We start from the raw sequence: 20111 nt of genomic DNA, 5'->3' as shown, positions 1-20111 counted from the left end.
ACTAGCGGACCACCCACCTCACATTGGGGGGCTATAGTCACAGACTCGGCAGGTATGGGGGGCACATGTGCGGCACTGCTGAGGGCACAAGTTGAGACACTAGCGGACCACCCACCTCACATTGGGGGGCTATAGTCACAGACTCGGCAGGTATGGGGGGCACATGTGCGGCACTGCTGAGGGGCACAAGCGGACCACCCACCTCACATTGTGGGGCTATAGTCACAGACTCGGCAGGTATGGGGGGCACATGTGCAGCACTGCTGAGGGGCACAAGCTGAGACACTAGCGGACCACCCACCTCACATTGTGGGGCTATAGTCACAGACTCGGCAGGTATGGGGGGCACATGTGCGGCACTGCTGAGGGCACAAGCTGAGACACGAGCGGACCACCCACCTCACATTGGGGGGCTATAGTCACAGACTCGGCAGGTATGGGGGGCACATGTGCGGCACTGCTGACGGGCACAAGCTGAGACACTAGCGGACCACCCACCTCACATTGGGGGGTTATAGTCACAGACTCGGCAGGTATGGGGGGGCACATGTGCGGCACTGCTGAGGGGCACAAGCTGAGACACGAGCGGACCACCCACCTCACATTGGGGGGCTATAGTCACAGACTCGGCAGGTATGGGGGGGCACATGTGCGGCACTGCTGAGGGGCACAAGCTGAGACACTAGCGGACCACCCACCTCACATTGGGGGGCTATAGTCACAGACTCGGCAGGTATGGGGGGCACATGTGCAGCACTGCTGAGGGGCACAAGCTGAGACACTAGCGGACCACCCACCTCACATTGTGGGGCTATAGTCACAGACTCGGCAGGTATGGGGGGCACATGTGCGGCACTGCTGACGGGCACAAGCTGAGACACTAGCGGACCACCCACCTCACATTGGGGGGTTATAGTCACAGACTCGGCAGGTATGGGGGGCACATGTGCAGCACTGCTGAGGGGCACAAGCTGAGACACGAGCGGACCACCCACCTCACATTGGGGGGCTATAGTCACAGACTCGGCAGGTATGGGGGGGCACATGTGCGGCACTGCTGAGGGGCACAAGCTGAGACACTAGCGGACCACCCACCTCACATTGGGGGGCTATAGTCACAGACTCGGCAGGTATGGGGGGGCACATGTGCAGCACTGCTGAGGGGCACAAGCTGAGACACTAGCGGACCACCCACCTCACATTGGGGGGCTATAGTCACAGACTCGGCAGGTATGGGGGGCACATGTGCGGCACTGCTGAGGGGCACAAGCTGAGACACGAGCGGACCACCCACCTCACATTGTGGGGCTATAGTCACAGACTCGGCAGGTATGGGGGGCACATGTGCGGCACTGCTGAGGGGCACAAGCTGAGACACTAGCGGACCACCCACCTCACATTGGGGGGCTATAGTCACAGACTCGGCAGGTATGGGGGGCACATGTGCAGCACTGCTGAGGGCACAAGCTGAGACACGAGCGGACCACCCACCTCACATTGTGGGGCTATAGTCACAGACTCGGCAGGTATGGGGGGCACATGTGCGGCACTGCTGAGGGCACAAGCTGAGACACGAGCGGACCACCCACCTCACATTGGGGGGTTATAGTCACAGACTCGGCAGGTATGGGGGGCACATGTGCAGCACTGCTGACGGGCACAAGCTGAGACACTAGCGGACCACCCACCTCACATTGTGGGGCTATAGTCACAGACTCGGCAGGTATGGGGGGCACATGTGCGGCACTGCTGAGGGCACAAGCTGAGACACTAGCGGACCACCCACCTCACATTGGGGGGCTATAGTCACAGACTCGGCAGGTACGGGGGGCACATGTGCAGCACTGCTGAGGGCACAAGCTGAGACACTAGCGGACCACCCACCTCACATTGGGGGGCTATAGTCACAGACTCAGCAGGTACGGGGGGCACATGTGCAGCACTGCTGAGGGGCACGAGCTGAGACACTAGCGGACCACCCACCTCACATTGGGGGGCTATAGTCACAGACTCAGCAGGTATAGGGGGGCACATGTGCAGCACTGCTGAGGGCACAAGCTGAGACACTAGCGGACCACCCACCTCACATTGTGGGGCTATAGTCACAGACTCAGGAGGGACGGGGGGCACATGTGCGGCACTGCTGAGGGGCACAAGCTGAGACACGAGCGGACCACCCACCTCACATTGGGGGGCTATAGTCACAGACTCGGCAGGTACGGGGGGCACATGTGCAGCACTGCTGAGGGCACAAGCTGAGACACTAGCGGACCACCCACCTCACATTGGGGGGCTATAGTCACAGACTCGGCAGGTATGGGGGGCACATGTGCGGCACTGCTGAGGGGCACAAGCTGAGACACTAGCGGACCACCCACCTCACATTGTGGGGCTATAGTCACAGACTCGGCAGGTATGGGGGGCACATGTGCGGCACTGCTGAGGGGCACAAGCTGAGACACTAGCGGACCACCCACCTCACATTGTGGGGCTATAGTCACAGACTCGGCAGGTATGGGGGGCACATGTGCGGCACTGCTGAGGGGCACAAGCTGAGACACTAGCGGACCACCCACCTCACATTGGGGGGCTATGGTCACAGACTCGGCAGGTATGGGGGGCACATGTGCAGCACTGCTGAGGAGCACAAGCTGAGACACTAGCGGACCACCCACCTCACATTGTGGGGCTATAGTCACAGACTCGGCAGGTATGGGGGGCACATGTGCAGCACTGCTGGGGGCACAAGCTGAGACACTAGCGGACCACCCACCTCACATTGGGGGGCTATAGTCACAGACTCGGCAGGTATGGGGGGCACATGTGCGGCACTGCTGAGGGGCACAAGCTGAGACACTAGCGGACCACCCACCTCACATTGTGGGGCTATAGTCAGACTCGGCAGGTATGGGGGGCACATGTGCGGCACTGCTGAGGGGCACAAGCTGAGACACTAGCGGACCACCCACCTCACATTGTGGGGCTATAGTCACAGACTCGGCAGGTATGGGGGGCACATGTGCAGCACTGCTGAGGGGCACAAGCTGAGACACTAGCGGACCACCCACCTCACATTGGGGGCTATAGTCACAGACTCGGCAGGTATGGGGGGCACATGTGCGGCACTGCTGAGGGGCACAAGCTGAGACACTAGCGGACCACCCACCTCACATTGGGGGGCTATAGTCACAGACTCGGCAGGTATGGGGGGCACATGTGCAGCACTGCTGAGGGGCACAAGCTGAGACACTAGCGGACCACCCACCTCACATTGGGGGCTATAGTCACAGACTCGGCAGGTATGGGGGGCACATGTGCGGCACTGCTGAGGGGCACAAGCTGAGACACTAGCGGACCACCCACCTCACATTGGGGGGCTATAGTCACAGACTCGGCAGGTATGGGGGGCACATGTGCGGCACTGCTGAGGGCACAAGCTGAGACACTAGCGGACCACCCACCTCACATTGGGGGGTTATAGTCACAGACTCGGCAGGTATGGGGGGCACATGTGCAGCACTGCTGAGGGCACAAGCTGAGACACGAGCGGACCACCCACCTCACATTGTGGGGCTATAGTCACAGACTCGGCAGGTATGGGGGGCACATGTGCGGCACTGCTGAGGAGCACAAGCTGAGACAGGAGCGGACCACCCACCTCACATTGGGGGGCTATAGTCACAGACTCGGCAGGTATGGGGGGCACATGTGCAGCACTGCTGAGGGGCACAAGCTGAGACACTAGCGGACCACCCACCTCACATTGGGGGGTTATAGTCACAGACTCGGCAGGTATGGGGGGCACATGTGCGGCACTGCTGAGGGGCACAAGCTGAGACACTAGCGGACCACCCACCTCACATTGTGGGGCTATAGTCACAGACTTGGCAGGTATGGGGGGCACATGTGCGGCACTGCTGAGGGGCACAAGCTGAGACACTAGCGGACCACCCACCTCACATTGGGGGGTTATAGTCACAGACTTGGCAGGTATGGGGGGCACATGTGCGGCACTGCTGAGGGGCACAAGCTGAGACACTAGCGGACCACCCACCTCACAATGGGGGGGTATAGTCACAGACTCTGCAGGTATGGGGGGCACATGTGCGGCACTGCTGAGGGGCACAAGCTGAGACACGAGCGGACCACCCACCTCACATTGGGGGGTTATAGTCACAGACTCGGCAGGTATGGGGGGCACATGTGCGGCACTGCTGAGGGCACAAGCTGAGACACTAGCGGACCACCCACCTCACATTGGGGGGTTATAGTCACAGACTCGGCAGGTATGGGGGGCACATGTGCGGCACTGCTGAGGGCACAAGCTGAGACACTAGCGGACCACCCACCTCACATTGGGGGGCTATAGTCACAGACTCGGCAAGTATGGGGGGCACATGTGCGGCACTGCTGAGGGGCACAAGCTGAGACACTAGCGGACCACCCACCTCACATTGGGGGGCTATAGTCACAGACTCGGCAGGTATGGGGGGCACATGTGCGGCACTGCTGAGGGGCACAAGCTGAGACACTAGCGGACCACCCACCTCACATTGTGGGGCTATAGTCACAGACTTGGCAGGTATGGGGGGCACATGTGCGGCACTGCTGAGGGGCACAAGCTGAGACACTAGCGGACCACCCACCTCACAATGGGGGGGTATAGTCACAGACTCTGCAGGTATGGGGGGCACATGTGCGGCACTGCTGAGGGGCACAAGCTGAGACACTAGCGGACCACCCACCTCACATTGGGGGGTTATAGTCACAGACTCGGCAGGTATGGGGGGCACATGTGCAGCACTGCTGAGGGGCACAAGCTGAGACACTAGCGGACCACCCACCTCACATTGGGGGGCTATAGTCACAGACTCGGCAGGTATGGGGGGGGGGCACATGTGCGGCACTGCTGAGGGCACAAGCTGAGACACTAGCGGACCATCCACCTCACATTGGGGGGTTATAGTCACAGACTCGGCAGGTATGGGGGGCACATGTGCAGCACTGCTGACGGGCACAAGCTGAGACACTAGCGGACCACCCACCTCACATTGGGGGGCTATAGTCACAGACTCGGCAGGTATGGGGGGCACATGTGCGGCACTGCTGAGGGCACAAGCTGAGACACTAGCGGACCACCCACCTCACATTGTGGGGCTATAGTCACAGACTCGGCAGGTATGGGGGGCACATGTGCGGCACTGCTGACGGGCACAAGCTGAGACACTAGCGGACCACCCACCTCACATTGGGGGGCTATAGTCACAGACTCAGCAGGTATGGGGGGCACATGTGCAGCACTGCTGAGGGGCACAAGCTGAGACAGGAGCGGACCACCCACCTCACATTGGGGGGCTATAGTCACAGACTCGGCAGGTATGGGGGGCACATGTGCAGCACTGCTGAGGGCACAAGCTGAGACACTAGCGGACCACCCACCTCACATTGTGGGGCTATAGTCACAGACTCAGCAGGTATGGGGGGCACATGTGCAGCACTGCTGAGGGGCACAAGCTGAGACAGGAGCGGACCACCCACCTCACATTGGGGGGCTATAGTCACAGACTCGGCAGGTATGGGGGGCACATGTGCAGCACTGCTGAGGGGCACAAGCTGAGACACTAGCGGACCACCCACCTCACATTGTGGGGCTATAGTCACAGACTCGGCAGGTATGGGGGGCACATGTGCGGCACTGCTGAGGGGCACAAGCTGAGACACTAGCGGACCACCCACCTCACATTGGGGGGCTATAGTCACAGACTCGGCAGGTATGGGGGGCACATGTGCGGCACTGCTGAGGGGCACAAGCTGAGACACGAGCGGACCATCCACCTCACATTGTGGGGTTATAGTCACAGACTCGGCAGGTATGGGGGGCACATGTGCAGCACTGCTGAGGGGCACAAGTTGAGACACGAGCGGACCACCCACCTCACATTGGGGGGTTATAGTCACAGACTCGGCAGGTATGGGGGGCACATGTGCGGCACTGCTGAGGGCACAAGCTGAGACACTAGCGGACCACCCACCTCACATTGGGGGGCTATAGTCACAGACTCGGCAGGTATGGGGGGCACATGTGCGGCACTGCTGACGGGCACAAGCTGAGACACGAGCGGACCACCCACCTCACATTGGGGGGCTATAGTCACAGACTCGGCAGGTATGGGGGGCACATGTGCGGCACTGCTGAGGGCACAAGCTGAGACACGAGCGGACCACCCACCTCACATTGTGGGGCTATAGTCACAGACTCGGCAGGTATGGGGGGCACATGTGCTGCACTGCTGAGGGCACAAGCTGAGACACTAGCGGACCACCCACCTCACATTGGGGGGCTATAGTCACAGACTCGGCAGGTATGGGGGGGGCACATGTGCGGCACTGCTGAGGGGCACAAGTTGAGACACTAGCGGACCACCCACCTCACATTGGGGGGCTATAGTCACAGACTCGGCAGGTCTGGGGGGCACATGTGCGGCACTGCTGAGGGCACAAGCTGAGACACTAGCGGACCACCCACCTCACATTGTGGGGCTATAGTCACAGACTCGGCAGGTATGGGGGGCACATGTGCGGCACTGCTGACGGGCACAAGCTGAGACACTAGCGGACCACCCACCTCACATTGTGGGGCTATAGTCACAGACTCAGCAGGTATGGGGGGCACATGTGCAGCACTGCTGAGGGGCACAAGCTGAGACAGGAGCGGACCACCCACCTCACATTGGGGGGCTATAGTCACAGACTCGGCAGGTATGGGGGGCACATGTGCAGCACTGCTGAGGGCACAAGCTGAGACACTAGCGAACCACCCACCTCACATTGGGGGGCTATAGTCACAGACTCGGCAGGTATGGGGGGCACATGTGCGGCACTGCTGAGGGCACAAGCTGAGACACGAGCGGACCACCCACCTCACATTGTGGGGCTATAGTCACAGACTCGGCAGGTATGGGGGGCACATGTGCTGCACTGCTGAGGGCACAAGCTGAGACACTAGCGGACCACCCACCTCACATTGGGGGGCTATAGTCACAGACTCGGCAGGTATGGGGGGGGCACATGTGCGGCACTGCTGAGGGGCACAAGTTGAGACACTAGCGGACCACCCACCTCACATTGGGGGGCTATAGTCACAGACTCGGCAGGTCTGGGGGGCACATGTGCGGCACTGCTGAGGGCACAAGCTGAGACACTAGCGGACCACCCACCTCACATTGTGGGGCTATAGTCACAGACTCGGCAGGTATGGGGGGCACATGTGCGGCACTGCTGACGGGCACAAGCTGAGACACTAGCGGACCACCCACCTCACATTGTGGGGCTATAGTCACAGACTCAGCAGGTATGGGGGGCACATGTGCAGCACTGCTGAGGGGCACAAGCTGAGACAGGAGCGGACCACCCACCTCACATTGGGGGGCTATAGTCACAGACTCGGCAGGTATGGGGGGCACATGTGCAGCACTGCTGAGGGGCACAAGCTGAGACACTAGCGGACCACCCACCTCACATTGTGGGGCTATAGTCACAGACTCGGCAGGTATGGGGGGCACATGTGCGGCACTGCTGAGGAGCACAAGCTGAGACAGGAGCGGACCACCCACCTCACATTGGGGGGCTATAGTCACAGACTCGGCAGGTATGGGGGGGGCACATGTGCGGCACTGCTGAGGGCACAAGCTGAGACACTAGCGGACCACCCACCTCACATTGGGGGGCTATAGTCACAGACTCGGCAGGTATGGGGGGGGGCACATGTGCGGCACTGCTGAGGGGCACAAGCTGAGACACTAGCGGACCACCCACCTCACATTGTGGGGCTATAGTCACAGACTCGGCAGGTATGGGGGGCACATGTGCGGCACTGCTGAGGGGCACAAGCTGAGACACTAGCGGACCACCCACCTCACATTGTGGGGCTATAGTCACAGACTCGGCAGGTATGGGGGGCACATGTGCGGCACTGCTGAGGGCACAAGCTGAGACACTAGCGGACCACCCACCTCACATTGTGGGGCTATAGTCACAGACTCGGCAGGTATGGGGGGGGGCACATGTGCGGCACTGCTGAGGGGCACAAGCTGAGACACTAGCGGACCACCCACCTCACATTGTGGGGCTATAGTCACAGACTCGGCAGGTATGGGGGGCACATGTGCGGCACTGCTGAGGGCACAAGCTGAGACACGAGCGGACCACCCACCTCACATTGTGGGGCTATAGTCACAGACTCGGCAGGTATGGGGGGGGGGCACATGTGCGGCACTGCTGAGGGGCACAAGCTGAGACACTAGCGGACCACCCACCTCACATTGTGGGGCTATAGTCACAGACTCGGCAGGTATGGGGGGCACATGTGCGGCACTGCTGAGGGCACAAGCTGAGACACGAGCGGACCACCCACCTCACATTGGGGGGCTATAGTCACAGACTCGGCAGGTATGGGGGGGGGCACATGTGCGGCACTGCTGAAGGCACAAGCTGAGACACTAGCGGACCACCCACCTCACATTGGGGGGTTATAGTCACAGACTCGGCAGGTATGGGGGGCACATGTGCGGCACTGCTGAGGGGCACAAGCTGAGACACTAGCGGACCACCCACCTCACATTGGGGGGCTATAGTCACAGACTCGGCAGGTATGGGGGGCACATGTGCGGCACTGCTGAGGGCACAAGCTAAGACACGAGCGGACCACCCACCTCACATTGGGGGGCTATAGTCACAGACTCGGCAGGTATGGGGGGCACATATGCGGCACAGCTGAGGGCACAAGCTGAGACACTAGCGGACCACCCACCTCACATTGGGGGGCTATAGTCACAGACTCGGCAGGTATGGGGGGCACATGTGCGGCACTGCTGAGGGCACAAGCTGAGACACGAGCGGACCACCCACCTCACATTGGGGGGCTATAGTCACAGACTCGGCAGGTATGGGGGGCACATGTGCGGCACTGCTGAGGGCACAAGCTGAGTCACTAGCGGACCACCCACCTCACATTGTGGGGCTATAGTCACAGACTCGGCAGGTATGGGGGGCACATGTGCGGCACTGCTGAGGGCACAAGCTGAGACACTAGCGGACCACCCACCTCACATTGGGGGGGTATAGTCACAGACTCGGCAGGTATGGGGGGGCACATGTGCGGCACTGCTGAGGGGCACAAGCTGAGACACTAGCGGACCACCCACCTCACATTGGGGGGCTATAGTCACAGACTCGGCAGGTATGGGGGGCACATGTGCGGCACTGCTGAGGGCACAAGCTGAGACAGGAGCGGACCACCCACCTCACATTGGGGGGCTATAGTCACAGACTCGGCAGGTATGGGGGGCACATGTGCAGCACTGCTGAGGGGCACAAGCTGAGACACGAGCGGACCACCCACCTCACATTGTGGGGCTATAGTCACAGACTCGGCAGGTATGGGGGGCACATGTGCGGCACTGCTGAGGGGCACAAGCTGAGACACTAGCGGACCACCCACCTCACATTGGGGGGCTATAGTCACAGACTCGGCAGGTATGGGGGGCACATGTGCGGCACTGCTGAGGGGCACAAGCTGAGACACTAGCGGACCACCCACCTCACATTGGGGGGCTATAGTCACAGACTCGGCAGGTATGGGGAGCACATGTGCGGCACTGCTGAGGGGCACAAGCTGAGACACTAGCGGACCACCCACCTCACATTGGGGGGCTATAGTCAGACTCGGCAGGTATGGGGGGGCACATGTGCGGCACTGCTGAGGGCACAAGCTGAGACACTAGCGGACCACCCACCTCACATTGGGGGGCTATAGTCACAGACTCGGCAGGTATGGGGGGGCACATGTGCGGCACTGCTGAGGGCACAAGCTGAGACACTAGCGGACCACCCACCTCACATTGGGGGGCTATGGTCACAGACTCGGCAGGTATGGGGGGCACATGTGCGGCACTGCTGAGGGCACAAGCTGAGACACTAGCGGACCACCCACCTCACATTGGGGGGCTATAGTCACAGATTCGGCAGGTATGGGGGGCACATGTGCGGCACTGCTGAGGGGCACAAGCTGAGACACTAGCGGACCACCCACCTCCCATTGTGGGGCTATAGTCACAGACTCGGCAGGTATGGGGGGCACTTGTGCTGCACTGCTGAGGGCACAAGTTGAGACACTAGCGGACCACCCACCTCACATTGGGGGGCTATAGTCACAGACTCGGCAGGTATGGGGGGCACATGTGCGGCACTGCTGAGGGCACAAGCTGAGACACTAGCGGACCACCCACCTCCCATTGTGGGGCTATAGTCACAGACTCGGCAGGTATGGGGGGCACATGTGCGGCACTGCTGACGGGCACAAGCTGAGACACTAGCGGACCACCCACCTCACATTGTGGGGCTATAGTCACAGACTCGGCAGGTATGGGGGGCACATGTGCAGCACTGCTGGGGGCACAAGCTGAGACACTAGCGGACCACCCACCTCACATTGGGGGGCTATAGTCACAGACTCGGCAGGTATGGGGGGGCACATGTGCAGCACTGCTGAGGGGCACGAGCTGAGACACTAGCGGACCACCCACCTCACATTGGGGGGCTATAGTCACAGACTCGGCAGGTATGGGGGGCACATGTGCAGCACTGCTGAGGGCACAAGCTGAGACACTAGCGGACCACCCACCTCACATTGTGGGGCTATAGTCACAGACTCGGCAGGTATGGGGGGCACATGTGCGGCACTGCTGAGGGCACAAGCTGAGACACTAGCGGACCACCCACCTCACATTGGGAGGTTATAGTCACAGACTCGGCAGGTATGGGGGGCACATGTGCGGCACTGCTGAGGGCACAAGCTGAGACACTAGCGGACCACCCACCTCACATTGTGGGGCTATAGTCACAGACTCGGCAGGTATGGGGGGCACATGTGCGGCACTGCTGACGGGCACAAGCTGAGACACGAGCGGACCACCCACCTCACATTGTGGGGCTATAGTCACAGACTCGGCAGGTATGGGGGGCACATGTGCAGCACTGCTGAGGGCACAAGCTGAGACACTAGCGGACCACCCACCTCACATTGGGGGGCTATAGTCACAGACTCGGCAGGTATGGGGGGCACATGTGCAGCACTGCTGAGGGCACAAGCTGAGACACTAGCGGACCACCCACCTCACATTGTGGGGCTATAGTCACAGACTCGGCAGGTATGGGGGGCACATGTGCGGCACTGCTGACGGGCACAAGCTGAGACACGAGCGGACCACCCACCTCACATTGTGGGGCTATAGTCACAGACTCGGCAGGTATGGGGGGCACATGTGCAGCACTGCTGAGGGCACAAGCTGAGACACTAGCGGACCACCCACCTCACATTGGGGGGCTATAGTCACAGACTCAGCAGGTATGGGGGGCACATGTGCGGCATTGCTGAGGGCACAAGCTGAGACACTAGCGGACCACCCACCTCACATTGGGGGGCTATAGTCACAGACTCGGCAGGTATGGGGGGCACATGTGCGGCACTGCTGAGGGGCACAAGCTGAGACACTAGTGGACCACCCACCTCACATTGTGGGGCTATAGTCACAGACTCGGCAGGTATGGGGGGCACTTGTGCGGCACTGCTGAGGGCACAAGCTGAGACACGAGCGGACCACCCACCTCACATTGTGGGGCTATAATCACAGACTCGGCAGGTATGGGGGGGCACATGTGCGGCACTGCTGAGGGGCACAAGCTGAGACACTAGCGGACCACCCACCTCACATTGGGGGGCTATAGTCACAGACTCGGCAGGTATGGGGGGCACATGTGCGGCACTGCTGACGGGCACAAGCTGAGACACTAGCGGACCACCCACCTCACATTGGGGGGCTATAGTCACAGACTCGGCAGGTATGGGGGGCACATGTGCGGCACTGCTGAGGGGCACAATCTGAGACACTAGCAGACCACCCACCTCACATTGTGGGGCTATAGTCACAGACTCGGCAGGTATGGGGGGCACATGTGCGGCACTGCTGAGGGGCACAAGCTGAGACACTAGCGGACCACCCACCTTACATTGTGGGGCTATAGTCACAGACTCGGCAGGTATGGGGGGCACATGTGCAGCACTGCTGAGGGGCACGAGCTGAGACACTAGCGGACCACCCACCTCACATTGGGGGGTTATAGTCACAGACTCGGCAGGTATGGGGGGCACATGTGCAGCACTGCTGAGGGCACAAGCTGAGACACTAGCGGACCACCCACCTCACATTGTGGGGCTATAGTCACAGACTCGGCAGGTATGGGGGGGCACATGTGCGGCACTGCTGAGGGCACAAGCTGAGACACGAGCGGACCACCCACCTCACATTGTGGGGCTATAGTCACAGACTCGGCAGGTATGGGGGGCACATGTGCGGCACTGCTGAGGGCACAAGCTGAGACACTAGCGGACCACCCACCTCACATTGGGGGGCTATAGTCACAGACTCGGCAGGTATGGGGGGCACATGTGCGGCACTGCTGAGGGCACAAGCTGAGACACGAGCAGACCACCCACCTCACATTGTGGGGCTATAGTCACAGACTCGGCAGGTATGGGGGGCACATGTGCGGCACTGCTGAGGGCACAAGCTGAGACACTAGCGGACCACCCACCTCACATTGGGGGGCTATAGTCACAGACTCGGCAGGTATGGGGGCACATGTGCGGCACTGCTGAGGGCACAAGCTGAGACACTAGCGGACCACCCACCTCACATTGGGGGGCTATAGTCACAGACTCGGCAGGTATGGGGGGCACATGTGCGGCACTGCTGACGGGCACAAGCTGAGACACTAGCGGACCACCCACCTCACATTGGGGGGCTATAGTCAGACTCGGCAGGTATGGGGGGCACATGTGCGGCACTGCTGAGGGCACAAGCTGAGACACTAGCGGACCACCCAGCTCACATTGGGGGGCTATAGTCACAGACTCGGCAGGTATGGGGGGCACATGTGCAGCACTGCTGAGGGGCACAAGCTGAGACACTAGCGGACCACCCACCTCACATTGGGGGGCTATAGTCACAGACTCGGCAGGTATGGGGGGCACATATGCGGCACTGCTGACGGGCACAAGCTGAGACACTAGCGGACCACCCACCTCACATTGGGGGGCTATAGTCACAGACTCGGCAGGTATGGGGGGCACATGTGCGGCACTGCTGAGGGCACAAGCTGAGACACTAGCGGACCACCCACCTCACATTGGGGGGCTATAGTCACAGACTCGGCAGGTATGGGGGGCACATATGCGGCACTGCTGACGGGCACAAGCTGAGACACTAGCGGACCACCCACCTCACATTGGGGGGCTATAGTCACAGACTCGGCAGGTATGGGGGGCACATGTGCGGCACTGCTGAGGGGCACAAGCTGAGACACTAGCGGACCACCCACCTCACATTGGGGGGCTATAGTCACAGACTCGGCAGGTATGGGGGGCACATGTGCGGCACTGCTGAGGGCACAAGCTGAGACACTAGCGGACCACCCACCTCACATTGGGGGGCTATAGTCACAGACTCGGCAGGTATGGGGGGCACATGTGCGGCACTGCTGAGGGCACAAGCTGAGACACTAGCGGACCACCCACCTCACATTGTGGGGCTATAATCACAGACTCGGCAGGTATGGGGGGGCACATGTGCGGCACTGCTGAGGGCACAAGCTGAGACACTAGCGGACCACCCACCTCACATTGGGGGGCTATAGTCACATACTCGGCAGCTATGGGGGGCACATGTGCGGCACTGCTGAGGGGCACAAGCTGAGACACTAGCGGACCACCCACCTCACATTGGGGGGTTATAGTCACAGACTCGGCAGGTATGGGGGGCACATGTGCAGCACTGCTGACGGGCACAAGCTGAGACACTAGCGGACCACCCACCTCACATTGGGGGGCTATAGTCACAGACTCGGCAGGTATGGGGGGCACATGTGCGGCACTGCTGAGGGGCACAAGCTGAGACACTAGCGGACCACCCACCTCACATTGTGGGGCTATAGTCACAGACTCGGCAGGTATGGGGGCACATGTGCGGCACTGCTGAGGGCACAAGCTGAGACACTAGCGGACCACCCACCTCACATTGGGGGGCTATAGTCACAGACTCGGCAGGTATGGGGGGCACATGTGCGGCACTGCTGAGGGGCACAAGCTGAGACACTAGCGGACCACCCACCTCACATTGGGGGGCTATAGTCACAGACTCGGCAGGTATGGGGGGCACATGTGCGGCACTGCTGAGGGCACAAGCTGAGACACTAGCGGACCACCCACCTCACATTGTGGGGCTATAGTCACAGACTCGGCAGGTATGGGGGGCACATGTGCGGCACTGCTGAGGGCACAAGCTGAGACACTAGCGGACCACCCACCTCACATTGTGGGGTTATAGTCACAGACTCGGCAGGTATGGGGGGCACATGTGCGGCACTGCTGAGGGGCACAAGCTGAGACACTAGCGGACCACCCACCTCACATTGTGGGGCTATAGTCACAGACTCGGCAGGTATGGGGGGCACATGTGCGGCACTGCTGAGGGCACAAGCTGAGACACTAGCGGACCACCCACCTCACATTGTGGGGCTATAGTCACAGACTCGGCAGGTACGGGGGGCACATGTGCGGCACTGCTGAGGGCACAAGCTGAGACACTAGCGGACCACCCACCTCACATTGGGGGGCTATAGTCACAGACTCGGCAGGTATGGGGGGGCACATGTGCAGCACTGCTGAGGGGCACAAGCTGAGACACTAGCGGACCACCCACCTCACATTGGGGGGCTATAGTCACAGACTCGGCAGGTATGGGGGGCACATGTGCGGCACTGCTGAGGGCACAAGCTGAGACACTAGCGGACCACCCACCTCACATTGGGGGGCTATAGTCACAGACTCGGCAGGTATGGACGGGGGGCACATGTGCGGCTCCTGCATTATATGGAACAGCTAGTGAGGAGGATAGGGGAACCATTTTACAGGTGACGGTGGCCACACGACTAATGGTGTCCTGTTGCCTGAAGCACTTACCTCTGGGGGGCAATGTCTGGTAGCCGGGATCTGCGCTCAGGAAGGCAGGGGTTGAGGTGTTGGCATCGTTCAGATTAGCAAGTTCCGGATCGCTGACGTAGGATCGCAGCTCCACCTGTAACCAGAAGAGAGACATAATACAATGGTCGCCTATGTCTAAGGGCAGGTGACATGACCGCGGCGCCGTTACCCTGTAGTCTCCATTTCCGCCCAGTTCCCGGTCTCGCTTCCTCTCATCCGACTGCCTCTTTAAGCCACGTACGGACGTGTGCCTGATGACCGAGGATTCTCTCGGTGGCGGAGGCAGCGCAGGTGGATGTGGAAGATTGGGGGACAGGTCTGCGTCTTCAGGGCTGTACATGTCGGGCAGCGGTGGGCGTGGAGGGGCATCCTCCTAATGACGGGGAGGAGAGTGAAATGTGAATGGCGCTCCTGTAGGCATCCCCCCCTCACAAACATTTACTTCTTGGCACTACTCACAAACTTTGGTGGTGACGGTGCCCTGCTGGGTGACGACAGACGTGGCTCTGGGTTCTGCAGCAGCTGCGGCTGTGAGCTGGATCTTCCCTGGAAGTATGGCTGAGGATACAAGCCCACCTCTAGTGTCGGCTTCACAAGACTCGGCGGGTTATGAGGGGATGCAGATTTACTGCGAATAGATGTAAATGCCGTCGTTCCAGAAGGCACAAATGTAGAAGGGACCAAAGGCACAGTTTTCCTTTCTAGAAGAAATAAGTTTTGTATAGAAAATGGAGATGTCAGGTGCGGACCACCATGCCCGACTGCCTGGGTGGGAGCGATAATGTAAACGATGCCATATTCCCATGGGTCCAGACACGCTGCAGGTTCCACCACCCTTCTTTTCTCCCCCACTGCTTTCGCTGATACAAAACACAGAGCCCTATGGCAGACACACGCGGTGGGCTTTCTGAGCCACGCGGTGGGCTTCTGATCGCCCTTCATAGGACACTGTCTTCTCACTCCACACTCTGTACCAATGTGCACTTTATGGCTTTAAGCTGGGAAAGGCAGCCATAGTCCCATGTGCTCTTCTGTTCCTGTAGAAACTTAATAGTAAGGCATACCTCGGTGAACGGTGCGACAATAGGACTCCTAACTGGTGGGTTTGTAGAAAGTGAGAAATGCATTACTGCTTAACTGGGGCTCATAGCAAAGATGTGTTTATACGTAAATTAACCTTCAGGTCTCACTGAGCATAGTGATAACTTTGTCTTCCTGCTACGAGGTTCATACGCTAAGATATGTGTAAAAATGGCTTTTCATGATTTTAAGAAAGGGGAGTATTCAGCCTCTGAGTGACGTCACCACAGGGGGAGTGCCTTGGTTTTGGGCACAGGGATATGGCTAGGTTCACACTGCGTTAATGGGTTAACGCTAACGGACTGCGTTGCACGGCAAAAATGTCGCAATTAACGCCATGCAAGGGGTCCGTTAGCGCACCCATTGACAGCAATGTGATTTCTGCCTGTAGCGCATCGCTAGCACATGCCATTTTTGGCACGCGCTAGCGATGTGCCGTGCTTTTGTGACGGACCTCAGATGCTGCTTGCAGCCTCCGAGGTCCGTTCCTCGCTAGCACATATTGGGGATCTGCGCTAGCGGGGACGGCGAACACGGCCCCAAAATAAACATTGCGTTAGCGCAATCCGCTAGCGCTATGCGCTTAACGGATTTCCCTAACGCAATGTGAACCTAGCCTAAGTGAGTGAGACGTCAGTCTTCTCGAGTCTTTTGTCCCAGGTCTAGCTGAGAGTCATATCTGTCATGCATTGGGATATATGCCCTTCCCTCGAGCCAATGGTCAGCCATATGAAAGAACCATAAGTCAATTTTCTTCTGTTAATCCCTTTATATTTGTAATTGTTTGTACATACTAAACTTGTCTTCTTTTAGAATATCTTAGGGTGGTTTCACACTTGCGTTTTTGTCTGCAGCGGTTTTTGCAAAAAAAAAACGCATGCGTTTTTTCCCCTATATTTAACATTGAAAACGCATGCGTTTTTTTGTATACGCGTTTGGTCGCGTTTTCAATCGCATGCGTTTTTTTACTGCATGCGTTCATTTTCAAAAATGCAACTTGTAGTATTTTTGAGAGGCGTTTTTTGGACACAAAAAACGCATGCGTTTTCATGCGTTTTTTGGGGGTCAAAAAACACATTGGAGTCAATGGGAACGCATGCGTTTTTTTGTGCATGCGTTTGCATGCGTTAAAAACGCATGCGTTTTTTTAACAAAAAACATGAAAACACACTGATAAACCACCCCACACCATAAAATTGATAAAGGGATCCTACCCCTAACCCCTTTAAGGGTAGGGTTAGGGGTAGGATTAGGGTTAGGATCCCTACCCCTAACCCTTTCTGTTTATAGTGGGTTTTTTACTTTATTTTGATGATTGGCAGCTGTCACACATTTATCTGCATGCGTTTAAAAAACGCAAACGCATGAAAAAACGCATGTAAACGCGTCAAAACGCCGTGTTTTTCTCACCACATGCAAAAACGCATGCGTCAAAAAAACGAAGCGTTTGCACGCGTTTACATGCGTTTTTTTTTAAAAACGCATGCGTTTTGAAACGCAAGTGTGAAACCAGCCTTAATACCCTTTTGTAAACACTGCCTACCTTTTTGAAGTAAAATATATAACATTCCTAGCTTCGTTTCTCCTTGATCTATAACGTACTGTCACATCCTCTGAAGTGAATTACGCTACTAATTTGGGTTGGCTCCGGACCCGTTATTTATTAAGAAATCGGAGCTGGTGGCAGCGGATTTGTCCTGCGCGTTTGGGAAACCCGGCAGCAACGGACGGCGTTGATAATTATTGTTCCCGCCTGAGTGGGAGTAGTTATATCGCCCTCGCTGCAGTGAGCCCAATAGCCAGTACAAAGTAAGACAGCTTTTCTGGCGACTAATTACCCTAGGTGCAGTACCCTGACTGACCTGAGGGTAAGGGGGCGCCAGAGAGCTGCAAGTTCCAAACTGGAAATGGGAAGTGGGATATAGATAAATCCCCTTCAGAAAAGAATTGGGGCAACCAAGCAACGCTGGTTCATGACACACAGTTTTCCTTTCTAGAAGAAATAAGTTTTGTTTAGAAAATGAAGATGTCAGGTGCGGACCACCATGCCCGACTGCCCGGAGTGGACCGCCGCGCCCGACTGCCCAGAGGGGACCGCCGCGCCCGACTGCCCAGAGGGGACCGCCGCGCCCGACTGCCCAGAGGGGACCGCCGCGCCCGACTGCCCAGAGGGGACCGCCGCGCCCGACTGCCCAGAGGGGACCGCCGCGCCCGACTGCCCAGAGGGGACCGCCGCGCCCGACTGCCCAGAGGGGACCGCCGCGCCCGACTGCCCAGAGGGGACCGCCGCGCCCGACTGCCCAGAGGGGACCGCCGCGCCCGACTGCCCAGAGGGGACCGCCGCGCCCGACTGCCCAGAGGGGACCGCCGCGCCCGACTGCCCAGAGGGGACCGCCGCGCCCGACTGCCCAGAGGGGACCGCCGCGCCCGACTGCCCAGAGGGGACCGCCGCGCCCGACTGCCCAGAGGGGACCGCCGCGCCCGACTGCCCAGAGGGGACCGCCGCGCCCGACTGCCCAGAGGGGACCGCCGCGCCCGACTGCCCAGAGGGGACCGCCGCGCCCGACTGCCCAGAGCTGATCTTCGTGCCCCACTGCCTGGAGCTGATCTTCGTGCCCCACTGCTCGATGCGGATCGCCGTGCCCGACTGCCCGGAGATGACGTTCGTGCCCCGCTGCCCGGTGTGGATAGCCGTGCCCGACTGCCTGGAGCTGATCTTCGTGCCCCACTGCATGGAGCTGATCTTCGTGCCCCACTGCTCGATGCGGATCGCATTGCCCGACTGCCCGGAGAGGACGTTCGTGCCCCGCTGCCCGGTGTGGATCGCCGTGCCCGACTACCTGGAGCTGATCTTCATGCCCCACTGCCTGGAGCTGATCTTCGTGCCCCACTGCTCGATGCGGATCGCCGTGCCCGACTACCCGGAGATGACGTTCGTGCCCCGCTGCCCGGTGTGGATAGCCGTGCACGACTGCCTGGAGCTGATCTTCGTGCCCCACTGCTCGATGCGGATCGCCGTGCCCGACTGCCCGGAGAGGACGTTCGTGCCCCGCTGCCCGGTGTGGATCGCCGTGCCCGACTGCCTGGAGATGACGTTCGTGCCCCGCTGCCCGGTGTGGATAGCCGTGCCCGAATGCCCGGAGCTGATCTTCGTGCCCCACTGTCCGATGCGCATCGCCGTGCCCTACTGCCCGGAGTGGATATTCGTGCCCCACTGCCTGGAGCTGATCTTCATGCCCCACTGCCCGATGTGGATCGCCGTGCCCGACTGCCCGGAGATGACGTTCGTGCCCCGCTGCCCGGTGTGGATAGCCGTGCCCGAATGCCCGGAGCTGACCTTCGTGCCCCACTGTCCGATGCGCATCGCCGTGCCCTACTGCCCGGAGTGGATATTCGTGCCCCACTGCCCGGTGCGGATCGCCGTGCCCAACTGCCTGGAGCGGATATTCGTGCCCCACTGCCCGGTGCGGATCGCCGTGCCCGACTGCCCGGAGCTGACCTTCGTGCCCCGCTGCCCGATGCAGATCGCCGTGCCCGACTGCCCGGAGCTGATCTTCGTGCCCCGCTGCCCGATGCGGATCGCCGTGCCCGACGCTGAGCTTCGTGCCCTACTGCCCGATGCGGATCGCCGTGCCCGACTGCCCGGAGCTGACCTTCGTGCCCCACTGCCCGGTGCGGATCGCCGTGCCCGACTGCCCGGAGCTGACCTTCGTGCCCCACTGCCCGGTGCGGATCGCCGTGCCCGACTGCCCGGAGCTGATCTTCGTGCCCCGCTGCGGATCGCCGTGCCCGACTGCCCGAAGATGACGTTCGTGCCCCGCTGCCCGGTGTGGATAGCCGTGCCCGAATGCCTGGAGCTGACCTTTGTGCCCCACTGCCCGGAGCAGATGCCTGACTGCCCGGAGCAGATATTCGTGCCCCACTGCCCGCTGCG

General features: G+C 59.8%; 1 protein-coding gene across 14 annotated transcripts in view; it reads right to left on the bottom strand.

Moving 5' to 3' along the window:
* Nucleotides 1-20111, bottom strand: part of PLEKHA7 (pleckstrin homology domain containing A7) — a 273292-nt gene that overhangs the window by 47830 nt on the left and 205351 nt on the right. For all 14 annotated transcript variants that reach the window (XM_069738520.1, XM_069738522.1, XM_069738521.1 and 11 more), the window contains 3 exons: nucleotides 15557-15798; nucleotides 15267-15470; nucleotides 15077-15191 (listed from right to left, as the gene is read on the bottom strand). In XM_069738520.1, coding sequence (XP_069594621.1) covers nucleotides 15077-15191; nucleotides 15267-15470; nucleotides 15557-15798 — 561 coding nt within the window. The remainder of the gene's footprint in view (nucleotides 1-15076; nucleotides 15192-15266; nucleotides 15471-15556; nucleotides 15799-20111) is intronic.

The sequence above is a fragment of the Ranitomeya imitator genome, chromosome 9 (genome assembly GCF_032444005.1).
Source record: "Ranitomeya imitator isolate aRanImi1 chromosome 9, aRanImi1.pri, whole genome shotgun sequence".
NCBI classification, from domain to species: Eukaryota; Metazoa; Chordata; class Amphibia; order Anura; family Dendrobatidae; genus Ranitomeya; species Ranitomeya imitator.
This window is presented reverse-complemented; position numbering and strand designations above follow the sequence as displayed.